This window comes from Phycodurus eques, chromosome 17 (assembly GCF_024500275.1).
Source record: "Phycodurus eques isolate BA_2022a chromosome 17, UOR_Pequ_1.1, whole genome shotgun sequence".
NCBI classification, from domain to species: domain Eukaryota; kingdom Metazoa; phylum Chordata; class Actinopteri; order Syngnathiformes; family Syngnathidae; genus Phycodurus; species Phycodurus eques.
Genome location: NC_084541.1, coordinates 13,255,178 through 13,271,412, shown reverse-complemented (window position 1 = coordinate 13,271,412; position 16,235 = coordinate 13,255,178). Strand labels below are relative to the sequence as shown.

General features: G+C 41.7%; 3 protein-coding genes across 3 annotated transcripts in view; 2 read left to right on the top strand and 1 right to left on the bottom strand.

Annotated features, from left to right (window-relative positions):
- Positions 1-1,325: 1,325 nt before the first annotated feature.
- Positions 1,326-7,826, top strand: chordc1b (cysteine and histidine-rich domain (CHORD) containing 1b). The gene is made up of 10 exons (XM_061703211.1): positions 1,326-1,508; positions 4,059-4,108; positions 4,177-4,233; positions 4,313-4,473; positions 5,486-5,589; positions 5,805-5,863; positions 6,185-6,255; positions 6,334-6,439; positions 6,995-7,177; positions 7,248-7,826. Exons 1-10 carry the CDS (start codon positions 1,445-1,447, stop codon positions 7,428-7,430), a joined length of 1,038 nt encoding a protein of 345 aa, XP_061559195.1. The 5' UTR covers positions 1,326-1,444; the 3' UTR covers positions 7,431-7,826.
- A 179-nt stretch (positions 7,827-8,005) lies between these two features.
- LOC133416504 (tyrosinase-like) lies at positions 8,006-12,731 on the bottom strand. The gene is made up of 5 exons (XM_061703485.1): positions 11,910-12,731; positions 10,862-11,078; positions 10,622-10,769; positions 9,547-9,728; positions 8,006-8,420 (listed from the first exon to the last, which is right to left on the bottom strand). Exons 1-5 carry the CDS (start codon positions 12,729-12,731, stop codon positions 8,164-8,166), a joined length of 1,626 nt encoding a protein of 541 aa, XP_061559469.1. The 3' UTR covers positions 8,006-8,163.
- The window catches only part of grm5a (glutamate receptor, metabotropic 5a), a 27,996-nt gene continuing 19,989 nt past the window's right edge, over positions 8,229-16,235 (top strand). Inside the window, exon 1 of the mRNA XM_061703490.1 lies at positions 8,229-8,388. The gene's annotated coding sequence lies outside the window, so the exon portion shown is untranslated. The remainder of the gene's footprint in view (positions 8,389-16,235) is intronic.

The following is a 16,235-nucleotide window of genomic DNA, read 5'->3' as shown; positions in this document are numbered from 1 at the left end:
AAAGAACCCGAGTAGTCATTTGCATTAACTGGAGATAAAAAAAATTAAAAGACGACAGGGAGGGAAAAGAGGTGGAAGAAAAAGCCTTTGCGTAAGTTTTTTTTGAGAGAGACCGGCCAGCAGCATCAGTTGCCGCCGTTTTGGGACCGCGGATGGGTTGAGGGTGGGTGTCAGTGGGCGAGCGAGCGAGAGAGGGAGCGCCGATGTTTGCCGAAAGGAACCGAACAAACACGGAAGTGAACGAGGGAATTTTCGGCTATTAAGACTTTTTTTCGGGGGGGGGTCTTACGTTACAACATTTAAAAAAAAATTATAAAAAATAAATATTATGATGACTATCTAAAATAAAAAGAATCAACTTGTAGCATACGAGTGTTTATTGTAGAAAATTCATAGTTAGACTGTGCAACGATAAGGAATAATTTCTCGAACTCTTGCAAGATATTAAGGAAGCAATTCTCTGCCCCTTAGGGGCATCTGACCACAATTTCATACACCTTGAGACCACCAAGAGGCCGCTGGTGGAACTGCAGCAGGCCAACACAAGTAAGTTAAATAAGTATATTTTAAATAGAAAAATAATATTTCTTTACGTATTGGGGTTTTATCATTTATGTTAAAGCTTTATTATGTACATTAATATTTTACAGCCGTGTTTGTAAGTGTTCTAGAAATAAAACTTGACTTGAGTTAAGAGCATATTCTGATTTTTTCATTTTCATTAAATTGATTAAAAAATTCTACTTTTTTTCTCTTAAAAAAATGTCTGAAAGTTTAACTATCTAAAACTTTGTTCAATAATACTGACAGAAAAATACTTTTTAATATTGTCCGAGAGACATTTCTTGAAAAAAAAAGAATATTCTCGTAACATTACGACAGTTTTGTCAAATAAAACTATTTACTCATAATATTCCAATTTTTTTCTTTCTGACGTTTTTCAGGAAAAAGTAAACTATTCTTGTATTGAAAATTGTATATATATATATATAAATACGACTTTCTAAAAAAAAAAATCATTCTCGTAATATGGCGAATTTTTATTCAGAATATTAATTTCGCGTGAGAATCCAACTTAATTTGAAAAATAAATATTGCAATAAAATATAAACAATATTGGTAAAATCATGAATTCTCGAAAAAAAACCTGCCAATGCTGGAATAAAAAACGACTTTTTAATCGAATATTCTTGTAGTAAAACCATTCTTTTAAATAAGAAGAATATTGTTGTAATTTAACGACTTTAAAGAAAAAAAAGGCTCTTGTCCTTAAACTAAAACTATCTTGCGCGATGTTGGCCGAAGAAAGCCGAGCAAACCCGGAAGTGAGCGAGGGCAGCTTCGTGTGCGGCATCTGCTGTGTCTCCCCGCACTGGTCTCGTTTTTTCTATGTGCTGCCTTTTACGGGTTCATTTCCACATTTCAAGTACAATTCCTCGTCGCCATGTCTACTTTGTGCTACAACAAGGCCTGCGGGCAGCGGTTCGACCCGGAAAACAACCCGGATGGTGAGTAGCTAATGTGACTAGCGAGGCTAGCAGATCATCTGGAAAATTCTATGAGGCAAAATCAAATGAGCCTTGCTAACTGACACGATTTCAAGCAAGCTCACCCCAAAATGTCACACTCTAATTCACTGTCAAACTTATTTTAGCTGACGACACAGGTTAATTAAGCTTAGGCTTGGTTATTAACTTTGGAAAACGATGTTATTAACTTTGGAAAACGATGTTAGCATGTGGTTGCCGGACTGTCGTGGTGTGGGTGGTGGTTGGCCTCTGGTTAAAGTTCCAGAAAAGACCATTTGCGGACATTTTTACGTTTATAGTTTGAATTCGTCATTTATGGTCTGCCTCACATACATATGGACATAAAAGAATTGGGAAAGGGTGAACGCTTCCATAAATGACATTTAAAATGCTATGTTGCTAAAACCCTTAAATATACTTTTAAAATAATTTAATGATATCCAGTGCAAAAAAAATGCCTTGACAGAGATAATAATAAGGCTCAGTTTGTCTTGTCATTTAAGAATAGGTTGATGATTTTGGTTGTAGTTTGAGAGTTGTTGCTAATTTTCAGCCAGTTTAGCCACACGAGAGGTGAAAATCTTATAAATATGTGCGTGAATATTCATCTGACAGTGTCAGTCAATTTTCCTCCAGGATCAATAAAGTGTTCTTTGTTAGCATTTCCTTGATCGATAGAATGTTACCTCTGTCAACATTAACTCATTCATTGCTGGCAAGTTTTCAGCAAAGAGTTTCCCCATATTGCCAGTCATTTTAGAGCATTTTGACTGATCTTTCAAGACCCAAAGAATATTGTTCAATCTATGAACCGAACCAATCAAAAAAAAAAAAGTTCACTCACCAGCAAATAAAAAAACAAACAAAAAACAAGTCTCTGACTTTTAATGTTTTTAGTAATCAGCGGTAGAACATGGGTTGGTTTCACCCAAAACCTTTTTTCTTTTTTGACCAAGAAGCAAAGAAAACAATTTTTTGTGCGAAAATAAACATGTCAAGCGGAACAGGGATTTGGATGCTAATATTTTAGGCTTTTGTGACGCCTCAAACTATAAAACAACAAAAACAAGACAGAGAAAATCCTTTTTATGCCAAAACAGTAATTTATTTAGGAATAGAAAGTTAAGAAATGCGCCGCAAGCGATGCGGACTCACCGCATGACCCGAGTTGAACCTCGGTGGCTTTTGTACGTGACGTTCGCTGTTCACCCCATGAACTGCATCATCTTTTCCCACCATCGCGACACATACATTCTACTACCTACCACGACACATACTCTGTTTATACCATACATATAAATACTCTATTCGCGTGTCAGGTCCCTAAACTTGTCCAATTTCCAACATGTTGGGATTTCTCTCCCTCATAATCTGTGATAAACACAGATTCATCACCTAAGATTTGTATACTACTCAAACTGTGCTGATTTTAAAATCCAAAGCGATGCAACGCTGCCATCCATAGGTGTCAGTGTTTTTAAAAAAAAAAAAAAAAAAAAAAAGCATGCAACCTTTATTCATGTTTGTCAATCTGTGTTATGATTTCGAACACAAATATTCTGGTAATATGCGCCCCCCACCCTCGCCAACATGACTTTTTGTTCCAATACTGAAATTATTATGTAAGATTACCATTTAACGAAAACAACTTTTTTCTTTAAACTGTATTTTCTTTTTTTCTAAAAAATCTTAGACTAGTGTCATAGTATAATTTATTTCTTTTCAGTGTGGCCCAAAAAAAAACTCGGTGAGGATGATTTTAAGAAGGGCAATGAGTGTAATACTAAGACTTGGCAGTTAAGAGTGACTGTTTTGCATGCATCTGAATGCAATTCCTTGACGGCTTATTGTTGTAGTTGAAATTCAATCGAGTGTCTGCCTAGTTTTGTGTGATTAAACATGCGCACGTCGTCCTGCGTCTTCATCTGCAGGAATTCCGGGCAGGACTAGTCTAATTTCCATTTTAATTGCATGTCACTTTTCATCACAGCGCGGTACATTGCAGTGCCATTACCTTAAGGCTTGATGGAGGACTGTGTGTGGACTGGGCTGAGAGGAAATTGTTGCTTTCTAAGGTTACCCAGGCAATTTGATACTCTTTATGTGATTTTTAGTTAAAGGTGTTTTTTTTTTTTTTTTTTCTATTTGTTTCTGCAGTCGGCTGCATGTAGCACCAAGTATTGTTACCACGATAAAATCAAAGTTTCAAAGCGGCAGGGAAAATCAAAGTGGTATTTCTTTCGAGATAAACAGTCAACATTTTAAAAGAAAAAAGGAATAATAAGACAATAAAGTTGTAATTTCACAAGGGGCAGAGTGGGAAGGATATTGGGACTTGATTTTCATAGTATCATGACTCCGAAAATAAGATTGTAAAATATTACATATTCTGAATTATTTTTGTACAATTCTAACTTTTTAATCTAAAAAAAATAATATTTTTATTTGGGCAAAGTAAGATTATTCTCACACACTGACTTTTTATCTGGAACACTTTATTATTCTTTTTTTTTTTCTTTGTGGCTTCAGGAGGCTGCACGTACCACCCCGGCGTTCCGGTGTTTCATGATGCATTAAAGGTAAAAACCCTTTTAAAATCTTCCCCGTGTCCCGCCCCCGCCCAAACGCGCTTCTCTCCCTCCCACAGGGATGGTCCTGCTGCAAGAGACGAACCACCGACTTCTCCGACTTCCTCGGCATTGCGGTAAGCTTTTGTTCCCGCTCAGGGCATCCGTGCACGCATGCGCGTGTCGCTTTAACGCCGCTCTTTCTCGTGCTCGCAGGGCTGCACGAAAGGTCCCCACAACAAAGAGAAACCCCCCGAGCCGGTGAAGCCTGACATGACCTCGTCGGGACAGAAGAAAGACGGCGACGAGCAGAAGCCCAAATTTAGCGAGTACATCATCTCAGCGCCGAAGCCCCAGGAGGCCATTTGCAGACCCAGGTTGTCCAACACCTTCACTTCGAATCAATAGCGTTCACGTCCGAGGCACTCTCTATTGATTCGAGAGGAACTTAAAAAGAATAGAAAAGCGGTGCCTTTTTGATTGACACATTCAGCTGCCACTGTGTAGGTATTACTGTGCTTGTAGTTCACAGTAGTACAACCCCAATTCCAATGAAGTTGGGATGTTGTGTTAAACATAAATAAAAACAGAATGCAATGATTTGCAAATCATGTTCGATCTATATTTCATTGAATACACTACAAAGACAAGATATGTTCAAACTGTTGAACTTGATTGTTTTTAGCAAATAATCATTAACTTAGAATTTTATGGCTCCAACACGTTCCAAAAAAGCTGGCACAGGGTCATGTTTACCACTGTGTTACATCACCTTTTCTTTTAACAACATTCAATAAAAGTTTGGGAACTGAGGACACTAATTGTTGAAGCTTTGTAGGTGGATTCTTTCCCATTCTTGCTTGATTTACAGCTTCAGCTGTTCAACAGTCCGGGGTCCTTTACACATTGATGTCATTTTTTTGATGCAGTGCCGCCTGAGGGATCGAAGGTCACAGGCATTCAATGTTGGTTTTCGGCCTTGCCGCTTACATGCAGTGATTTCTCCAGACTCTCTGAACCTTTTGATGATATGGACCGTAGATGATGAAATCCCTAAATTCCTTAATTCCTTGCAATTGTACGTTGAGGAACATTGTCCTTAAACTGTTCAACTATTTTCTTGTTCACAAAGAGGTGCACCTCGCCCCATCTTTGCTTGTGAATGACTGAGCAATTCAGGGAAGCTCCTTTTATACCCAATCATGGCACCCACCTGTTCCAAATTAGCTTGGTCACCTGTGGGATGTTCTAAACAGGTGTTTGATGAGCATTCTTCAACTTTCTCCGTCTTTTTTGCCACCGGTCCTCGCTTTTTCGGAAAGTGTTGCAGCCATAAAATTCTGAAAATTCCACGTGGCTAACAAGGTGTGTTCCCTTGTGCCGCGTCAGCGCCGACGAGCCTGTGGTGAGGTTACAGCACAAAGTGTCGTCCTCTCTCAAGCAAGCTCTGGACAAGCTCAAGCTGACAGACAACTCACATGCACTCAAACAAGGTGAGAGCGCAACTCTTTTGTTTTGAGGCGTCACTCAGTTCACCAAGAACAGGAAGTAAACCGCAGCTGGAAAGTTAAAAGACCACCACTGAGAATTTGACCTCCATTTATGTCATTGTAGCTCAGTCAAAGTTGACGTTGATGGATCATAACTGTCACTCACAGCACTTAGTGTGTGTGTGTGTGTGTTTGTTTGTTTGTTTTCATCCCCGCAGAGGACGACAGCGATGAGGTCAAAATCGGAACGTCCTGCAAAAACGGAGGATGCACTAAAGTAAGTGGAATTATCTGCATTTTCCTATTAATTGAGTACCAAAGTGTGTTGGGCCACGATACGGGAAGGTGGGGGTGGGGGGACGGGACTATACAACCGGAATATTAGTTAGTTTTTTTTTTGGAGTCTTTTAAGAAATTTTTTTTTTTTATCCCAAATTAAAAAAAAGACTAATATAATGAGGATTGCGTTAGACCCATGATTACAATTTCTTTCCCCAAAAATGTTTTTTTTTACGAGTGTTTATCTAAAAAGAAATTTTACTTTTTTTTTTTCTCGAAAAACTACAGATGAGTATTCTTTTTTCTTTTTTTTTTTAAGAGCTATGCTGGCCCCTCCTGTGACTCTGACGCGTGCTTCTTCCACTGTGGCTTTCCCGTCTTCCACGAAGGGTCGGTGGGGTTGCACTTTGTACATCTATCTGTCTATTGTGAAAAGAAGTAAGTACATGTTTTTAATTCCGTGTCCAGGATGAAGTACTGGAGCTGCTGCAAGAAGAAAACCTCTGACTTCAACTCCTTCCTCTCCCAGGTGGGCTGTACCAAGGGCCAGCACCTGTGGAGGAAAAAGGACGAGGTAGGTAGTTAGAAATAGTGCTTTGGCGTCACCGTGTGGTGTGTTGTGTAATCACACCCCAAAATACAGTGGTACCTTCATTTAGGATTTTAATTCGTTACGTGACCATGCTTGTAACTCAGATCACGCAACTCAAATCAACTTTCCACATTTAAATGAATGGAAATGCCATTCATCTGTTCCAGCCCCCCAGAAGACTCCCAACATTTTACGGAACATTTTGTGTTGTTTTTAATAAGAAAAATAGCACTGGGCTGTATTGTAAAGTATTAAATCATTTAGTAATAACATACAAAAATGGAATGTGAATAAACATGTTTTCACTTCACTTTCAATGTACTTGATCTTCACCTTTTTTTGCCACGCGCCATCTTTTTTCCGACCGAGGTATACAGTTTTATCATTTGGTAAAATACTTGCACACGGGAAAAAAAAAAAAGAAAATGCAAGCACTAAAGTTTTTGTAAACTGATAGTGGCTGGATGTTCTAAAGTTCGTTTAATCTTTCTAGTGACGGGATGATTATATTCCAAGTCCAAATTTTGCTTGATTCAGGGCAAGAAGGTAGTGCCGTGTCGATTCGACTGGCACCAGACGGGCTCGCAGGTCATCATCTCCATCTACGCCAAGAACGCTTTGCCCGAGTTGAGCTTTGTGGACGCCAACAGCACCACGCTGCACATCCACGTGGTCTTCGAGGGCGATAAGGAGTTTGAGCAGAAGATCAGCCTTTGGGGAGTAAGTCCACAAATGGAGGAAAAGGGCGCTACGAACCTCACCGTTGATGCCTTTATCGCCGTCTTTCCAGGTGATCGACGTAAGCCAGAGCGCCGTCAACATGATGGCGGCCAAGGTCGAGGTGGCCATGAGGAAGTCGGGGGCCGTGTCGTGGGCTCGCCTGGATCTTCCGCCGCCTGTGGCTCCAACCACGCGGCACCACGAGAATAAAGGAGAGGAGAAGAGCGATAGTGACGAGGAGGAGAACGAATGATACGAAGGGAGACCCCTTGGAACTTCTGCAGGAATATTCCACTATTTCTGAACTTCTATAGCCACAAAATGTCAGGTGTGACTTCATAATGCTGGATGACCACATTTCCACTTGACTTTTAGCCCACTTTGTTTTTTACCTCTCATTCCAGTTCAGATTTCAGTGCCGATTAAGCAGCAGTCAATCATGGTTCAGAATGTTCAAGAACTGAAAATTAGGTTTTGCACTTGAATGAATATGTTGGATTCAGTGAGTTTTTTGTTAGAATTGTTTATGTAATTCTCTCTCTTGTCCTCTGGGTGGAAGTAAAGACAAGAAAATGTAGTTATTTACAATGACGTACTGCAATATTCATGTGTGGATGCTGAAATATTAAAATGACTTTTTGAAAAATGATCCCCCCCAAAAAATTTACCTGCATAATGTGTTGAAGGAACTGAATGTTATTTTCTGCCTCTGAAATCATAGGATTGTTTGTTTTTACTCGTGTGGTTGTGTTTCTGTCCTCCCCGTGGCAGTAAAGACAAGAAAATGCAGTTTTTAACAACAGCCAAAGTTTTCGAGGAAACCTCGAGGATTCTGAAGTACAGGGACTGCACCATTAACGAGTCAGTGTGTGGGCGAACAATATTGTTTATATCGGGGTAGGGGACATTTGAGGAAAGAAAGGAAAGTATTTATTGCAACATTGACACGTCGAAAAATGAGTGCAGATCGAGCCGATGAAGCGTCGTCACATGGTCGCTGTGTACACGCGGGGTTTGTAGTCTTCCTCCCTCCGGATAAGAGGCTGCTGTTCCGGGGCGGCGAGGAGCGACGAGAAACCTCTCTGGCGCCGAGGCCACGCCGGGATTCGCCGCTTGAAGTTGACGGCGGCCGCGGCCACGCCCAGCGCCAGCCCGGCGCCGCAGAGGCTGGCGAGCAGCAGCAGCGGCCACACGGCGTCGACGCCCTCCAGGTAAGGACGCAAGGACTCGGACAGACGCTGGTCTGGACAGGCGATGAGGAAACGTAATGACAATTTAGTTCTCAATTGGTGTTTTGTTCGCGTCAAACACAACGGAGAGTCTTCAACAGCAAGAACAACAAAAAAGAGTTTGAGAAAATAAATGTTTTGCTCACATCAAAGACAACTTTTAAAAGAAGCTTGTGCGCATGGATTCCTAAACAAGACCCAATTTCGTGTTCTCAATTGGCGTTTTCCTTCACATCAGTGGCGCTTTGTGGCGTGAGCAATATGTGTGGCCGCACAGGTCGGCGGCATTCGAGCAAGGAGGTTTAATCATTCAAAGGAGCAAACATGGAAGACAATTTAGTCTCCCAGGAAAATGAACATACAGGTTTTCAATAAATGTCAAAAGGCAATGTGGTCATTAACAAACCTCGCTTAGTACATTTTTCATAAACGTCAAAAGGCGATAGAGAGCCGTCAACGAAACTAGCGTGTGTTTTAAGACAATTTGGATGGAGTTCTCAATCTGTTTCTGTGAATACCAAAGACAATTTAGGGTCGTCAAAAATTTTTTGCAGGTAAACAATGAGAATTTGACCTTCCCGATAGTTTTTTGTTTTGTTTAAAACAAACGATTTTATATAACCATTTATCCAGGTAAGACAACTGTGAACAGATTCTCATTTTAATGCTAATTAATTAACTGACTTACGGGTTTTCGTAAAAAGTCTTTGTAGGTCTCAATAAGTGTTTTCGTAAACATCAGACAAATTAGTCCTCGAGGAAACTAACGTCTGCGCTTTCATATACATCAAAGGCCATTTTAGCTCTCAGTAGGTGCTTAGTTAATATCAAAGACAATTTTTTAGTCTTTGACAGTAATCATACAGAAGATTTTGTAGAATTGTTTTTTTTCACAAACAAAGATAATTTCTCAAATGGTGCTTTTGTAAACATCAAGGATTAGTCTTCAAACAAGCCCATGCTAAACAATTTCTAGTGTTCAATTAACCGTTCAGTCCAGTCTGGTTTTTTTTTGGGGGGGGGGATTTTTTGTTATGTAAGCCAAGAACATTTCAAGTCTTCAAAGAATGTAACGTGCAAGTATTTGTAAACATCAAAGACAATATAGATTGTTGGACATGAGGAAAGACAACAACTTACTGGCGCCCAGCAGACGTGAGTACTCGTATCCCAGCTCTTTGCCGGTTATGAAGTATTCTCTGTTGGTGTGCAGGGGCAGGAAGGGAACCATGTGGTACTCGCCGTTGTGTCCAATGGGAGCGTTGGAAGTTGGGTACTGGGACGGGTCAGGTCTGTGCCTCCTGAGCCACTCTTCGTAGAGACTTACATGGGAAAATGTGTGTTAGTGTGCAGTGCATCCAGAAAGTATCGACAGTGCTTCACTTTTCCCACATTTTGTTACATTACAGCCTTATTCCCCCCGCCCCTTAAAATCAAAAGTAAAATCTTTGAAGCTTTGCAGTTTCCAGCCAGCCGCTAACCTGAGCTCACAACAGCCAACTCTAAACTCTCATTCGCTAATTCCCACGTCCCTCAGGCCAGGCCGCACCTTTTAAAGCCACACACACGCAAAGTCACAGCTAGTGTGGAACGTGAGGATGGCGACCCCAAGTGGACAACAATAATACCTGCACCTCACATGCAGATTTGGACGCTTTACAATGCAAAACCTTTTTTTTTTTTAAATATATATATATATATATATATATCTGATTACTTGATGAGATAATCAATAGAATAATTGATTCTAAAAATATTCGCAAGTTGCAGCCCTTAATAAGATAACATGATAAAACTTTAATTGACATAATTTCATTAAAGATGGCTGCACGGTGACCGACTGGCTAGCGCGTCAGCCTCACAGTTCTGAGGAGCGGGGTTCAATCTCCGGCCCCGCCTGTGTGGAGATTGCATGTTCTCCCCGTGCCTGCGTGGGTTTTCTCCGGGCACTGCGGTTTCCTCCCAAATCCTAAAAGCATGCAGGTATTGGAGACTCTAAATTGCCCGTAGGTGTGACTGAGAGTGCGAATGGTTGTTTGTTTGTATGTGCCCTGCGATTGGCTGGCAACCAGTTCAGGGTGCACCCCGCCTCCTGCCCGATGACAGCTGGGATAGGCTCCAGCACACCCGCGTGAGGAGAAGCAGCTCAGAAAATGGATGGATGGATGGATTAATTAAAGATGTGTGATAGCATTTAGGAGTGTGTGTGTCTCACCTGTCCACAAAGGAGTGGTGGAGAAGGAAAATCGGGTCATTGGCCGAGCCTTGCACTGACGACATGGATCCATTCATGAAGACATGCAGAGCAGCATGCATGCCCATACGGGGGCTGCCCCCCAAGCCTGTCTGGGGATCCCCAAATCCTGGAAAGTGACAAACATGATCTATTAGAACATTGTTTACACAAAAATCTTTTTTTTTTTTTTTTTTTTTTTTCTTCTCGCGCTTTTCCAACCTTCCATGGTGTTGCGGAAGCTCATGTTGGCGGTGCGGTCCATGGTGCCTGTGTCGTAGTTGGCCAAGCTGAGGGTGAAGGCCACCTCGGTGGAGGTGGGCAGACGCTCCACCCGGTTGCGGTCGTGGTTGCCGGGGTTACGGCGAAGTGGGCCCTCCGCCAGGGCGTTGCACAGGACGCCGCGAGCGTTGTAGTCTTGCACTTGGGAGCACAGCGACTGAGGGCGGAGGCAGACAATGTCAATATGTCCATTTTAAATCGGCTAAAACAAAAATTAAAGATTTTGTAAACATCAAACAATTTAAAGTGTTCAACGAACCTAACATACAAGTCGGAATCGACATGAAAGATAATTTAGAATAGTCTTAAGGTTCAGCTAATTGAACGTGCTTTCATAAGCAAAAACAATTCAGCGCTTTTGTTTCTGCTCCGGCGGCACGGTGGACGACTGGTTAGAGCGTCAGCCTCACAGTTCTGAGGACCCGGGTTCAATCCCCGGCCCCGCCTGTGTGGCGTTTGCATGTTCTCCCCGTGCCTGCGTGGGTTTTCTCCGGGCACTCCGGTGCATGCATGAATTGGAGACTCTAAATTGCCCGTAGGTGTGAATGGTTTGTTTGTTTGTATGTGCCCTGCGATTGGCTGGCAACCAGTTCAGGGTGCGCCCCGCCTCCTGCCCGATGACAGCTGGGATAGGCTCCAGCACGCCCGCGACCCTAGTGAGGAGAAATGGATGGCTCAGAAAATGGATGGATGAATGTTTTTGCTCCCATTTTTCATGAGCTTTCAAAGATCTACGTTTTTACAATTTTGACTTCAACAATTCTTGTGTACATGTTTTTAGATGCACTTAAAGCACATTTAATGTTTTCATAACAAAGAAAATTTAAAGTCTTCATCAAACCTCACGTGAAGTTCACTTTATAAACAAAGACTATTTTTTTCATCACCGAAACTGGCATGTGTTGAAAGTATTTTTTTTTTTGAATAACAGTAATTAAAAGAAAAGCAAGCTCCTTGCTGGAGGTAATTAAAAAAATAAAATGTTAACCCTCCAAGAGGAGAAGACAGAGCCGGGACTAAGCAGACTGGGGTCCCGGGGGTTCCGGCCCCCCATGAGCTGGTCAGTGCACACGTCGCATCCCTGGGCGTCCCTCCAGTCCCAGTAGGGGATGGCGAAGCTGTCGTCCCCGGTTACCTTCCTGATCTCACGCTCCCAGTGCAACAGATAGACGCGGTGCCACGGCAGGAACCCGGGTGCCCAGTGGGCAAAGTCCACGTCGGCCCACACGTTTCCCGGCCCGCCGAGCAGCGCGTCACGGGACACGTAGTAGTGCATCCACACAAAGATGTCGTACACAGACACATTGGCGAAAGTGGGGTTGGAGCCGTTCTCCATCTCCAAGTAGGTTCCCGTGGCAACCACGTAGTCACTGCTTGGCGTCTGCTTGGCCAGGTTCAGGTAGGACACCAGTTGGATCCTCTCGGCTCGGGTCAGGTGGAAAACGTTCCTCCTGAGGGACTCCCTCCTTTCTTGGCAGGTCTCCCCGAAGTAGCCGAACTTGCAGTCGGCACAGTTGAACCCCATGAAGTTCCCTGTGCACTGGCAGGTTCTGTTGTAGAACACCAAGGGCCACCTCTCCCGGTCGTCCAGCCCTCTGAAGGGGTACTGCGTCCCGTCCGGGGTGTCGGGTACCACCACATCCCAGCAGAAGCCCCGACCGGAGCCGGCCCCGCACGGCGAGCCGTCCCCTTCCCAAGGTGGGCAGCACTCCTTGGCCAGGAGGGCCTCTCGGGTGGCACACGGGCGCGGGAACTGCTGGAAGGCCGGCGCCCAAAAGAGCGTGAAACCCACGGCAACGAGACGCCACATCACACCAGGCTTGAAAATAATTCCTCAAATAACCTACACGCTTTCAGGCCTTAAAAGCCCTTCCTGCGGAGACCCCTCCTTCCTCGCTGAGCCCGGTCACATGCCGCTTAACCTCAAGATGAGGCTTTCACTGATGCCATTAGGGAGCTCACAACCGCTCAGATGGAAATGATTTGCAATGAAGTTGCACATTTTGAAAATAATCAATGCAGCAAAAAGACAAAGGCTGCTTCAACTTCAAAAGGAGCACCTTAAAAAACAGGAGTGAGCACCGTCAAAAACACAACAATCAACAAACAATCAAAATTGAAACAATGACTTTATAGACCCACCCAAACACAGAAACTCAAGCAAAATCATAGCAAAAAGTCCTAATAAAAATCATACTTCTACAAACACAAAGTTGCGATGTTACAAAAAAATGTCTACATTTTGCAAGTTGCAGAGTAATAGTAGTTATTCTTTGCAGAGGCTAACGAAGATATGCCTGTACGTATTTTGATATCAATCTGTCTTCATGTAATATTCCACCATTTGTGTTCCAATATCCGTTACTTAAAGGGTTAGATAACACCGTGACACCAAGGCGATTCGTTAGCCCGTTTATGGCATTTTGCATTGTTTGTTAGCATTAACTGATTGGACCTTCCTATGCCAATGTTAGGTGATTGTTTTACATACACAAGGTGTAATTATCTGTGTTTAGTTCGACAGTAAACCTCAACTGGGAGTGGCAATAAACAACTTTAAGCCTTTTTTTTTTTTAAGATTTGTTTACTGTCTGCTTGTTGTGAAATGCGTTCACTGCCACCATACAGCGCTTGTATCTCAAATCTTTGCACGCAAGGCAGAGCAAAAAATATATATATCGGACGTATCTCAAAGCACCACTAAAAATATCATTTATAATGAATGCCTGCGGTTTCGTCCGTGTCCCGCTGAAATCAATTTTGGGATAGTGTCTTTGAAGACGCATTAACATGTTCGACATGTTGCCTGTGACTTTGAGAAATGTTTTAAAGCACTTAGGGCAAATATCCAACGACACAATTACCGTTTCTGTTCTCTCTGTAGCCATATTGCCCCCCCCATACTGCTGCCACGTGAGCCTGGAGGGTCCGCAATTTCTGTCTGCGCGTTGTAATTGCCATGTTACTTCCGCTCCCCCACTCGATCGGCTCTCCTCTTGTACAGTTGAACAAAACGACCATTAGCGGTAGCCAAGGTTTTGCTCACTCCGGGCAGATGATGAGAAAATGAGTTCACATGACACGCAGTTGGAGTAGGCTTACTGAAGAAATATATCCTCATTCCAGGGAAATTTTTAATTTTTTTTTTAAACTAACTTCAATGAGAGGCACACACTGGGGGAGTTGGAAGAGGCGTGTTGTGGTTCTGCCATTTCAAACGCGACACAGGTTCGCATCTTAAGAGTATTGTGATTGACTCTTTCGATACTGTATCGTTACAGCCCTAATTAGAACATAATATCACAGGGGGAAAGTTGTAATTTTGCATTCATAAAACCACATTTCTACATGAACATAGTTTTCATATCACAAAAAAAAAGTTGCAAGAAAAAGTCAGGTTTTTATGATCATTCTAACATCACAGGGAGAGTCTTGAGCAAATGGATGAGAAATCATTTTTTTCTGAGATACAATTCATATTTTTAATAAGAATTAAGTTTTATATTAAATTCGATATCCTAATAATACATAATAAAAGGGAAAATAAGTCAGAATTGTGAAAGAATAAAGCAAACATTTCATACGAAAAGAACTCTTGTTTTGACCAGAAAAAAAGTATCCCATTTTCTTCAGTCTTATGAATTGAATGCTATCTAAACTTCTGATTTCCAAGAAACAAAAAGTAATTCAAGAAAAATGAACAAACAGCTGCTTTTTTTTTATACAATTATAAAGTGTGTATGATATCAATATATAAAGTTAATTTATCGCATTATTCACCTCAGGGTGGGGTTTTCACTGAAGCCAATAGAGAGTTTACAACCACTCAGACAGAAATGATGAGCAACAAAGCCACTCATTGTTATGATCATCAATCCAGCAAAAAAAAAAACGAAACTTGGTCCAATTTCAAAGTAACCGAGAGTGTGAAAATCTCGCAACAAAACTTTTTTGCGTCACAGTTTTCACAGAATAAATTCCCATTTTTGCCAGAAAAAGTTGTAATAATATAAGGGGGAAAAAGGCCTAAACTTGGCAAGAGCAAAAGTCACATTTATACAAGAATTAAGTCATGTCACGGAGAAAACGTTGTCATTTTGGAAGATTGAAGCTGTAATATCACGAGAAAAAAAACTAAGTTTTATTTTCATTTGATGAGAATTTATGAGGTTTCTACCAGAATTAAATTGTGACCTCCTGTACGCGAGATGCCAATGCGAAGGGGGCACTTCTTTCCCTGACACTTTGATACCACCGATGGGCTGCTGGCGAAACAGCAGGTGACTCCGTCGAAAGACACAGCGGAGGTGCTGTAGGCGTGTAACTGACTATTTGTTTTGAAAGTATATATATATATATATATTTTTTTTTAAATGTTGTTTGCTGTATTGTTGTTGTTGTTTTTTTTTTTAAATGCTCTGTAAATACAGTCGAATTGAGTTGAGTAAACAACTGTAACCCATGACCACACCAGGAATTTAAGAAGAAGTCACAGTAGAAGCCATGAAACCCTTAAGGGGATCATTGAACTGTAAGCTTTTGTGGTCAAACAAACAAACTGTGATGGTACACAGACAAAATGTTCTTAAGGGCATAATGAACAAAGGAATTCACATTGTATCCTAATTTAGGAGTTTATTAATCAAGGCAATACAGTGAGAGCGAATTGTGTGTCCATTGTGTGTGTTCACAGAAACTTATCTGAAAATCTTAACATTTCAAAAAGAAAGGGACAAGGGTGAGCCATCTGCTTTCGTTGGCCTAAATAATTTTGATTCTTTTTTTTTTAGGCATTTTCACTTGGTCTCATGGCAAATGGGAAGACAAAAACTATAAGCTTTTTATTGAATAACTATACAATATAAGCAAGGGAAGATGGGACAATGATATTTTACATTAGACATTTAATGCCAATGTTGTCTTTTTGGACACAGTCATTGGAAATGGGACACCCATTATTCCAAAATGCTAATTGCTGTCAATCTGACCTCTAATATAAGCACTGCAATCAAGCCAAAACACTATCGAATAACCAGTGTCGGGTCCAAGCCCTACAGCTGATAGCAAAAATCTGTAAATGACGCCCGCCCAAAAGGTTGAAGATTGCCTATAACTGCCGCAACATTGCAGCAAAGCACTCGAAGAAGCTCCTCGGCTCATGTCCACATAGTTCTTTGGCAACTAGATGCCACAAGGTGGAAGCAAAGCACTAAATTAAGCTCCTCTACTCACTTTAACTTAGTTCATTTATACAAAGATACCAAAGGATGACGCCAAAGCAATACGTTTTATTAAACAGGGCTTTGGGGTAGTT

Coding starts and splice junctions, on each gene's coding strand:
- chordc1b (XM_061703211.1), top strand. CDS start 1,445: ATGTCTACTTTGTGCTACAACAAGGCCTGCGGGCAGCGGTTCGACCCG. Junction 5,590..5,804: donor CTCACATGCACTCAAACAAG/GTGAGAGCGCAA, acceptor TCATCCCCGCAG/AGGACGACAGCGATGAGGTC. Junction 6,440..6,994: donor TGTGGAGGAAAAAGGACGAG/GTAGGTAGTTAG, acceptor TGCTTGATTCAG/GGCAAGAAGGTAGTGCCGTG.
- LOC133416504 (XM_061703485.1), bottom strand. CDS start 12,731: ATGTGGCGTCTCGTTGCCGTGGGTTTCACGCTCTTTTGGGCGCCGGCC. Junction 10,770..10,861: donor CTTCCGCAACACCATGGAAG/GTTGGAAAAGCG, acceptor GTCACTTTCCAG/GATTTGGGGATCCCCAGACA. Junction 9,729..10,621: donor CACCACTCCTTTGTGGACAG/GTGAGACACACA, acceptor TTCCCATGTAAG/TCTCTACGAAGAGTGGCTCA.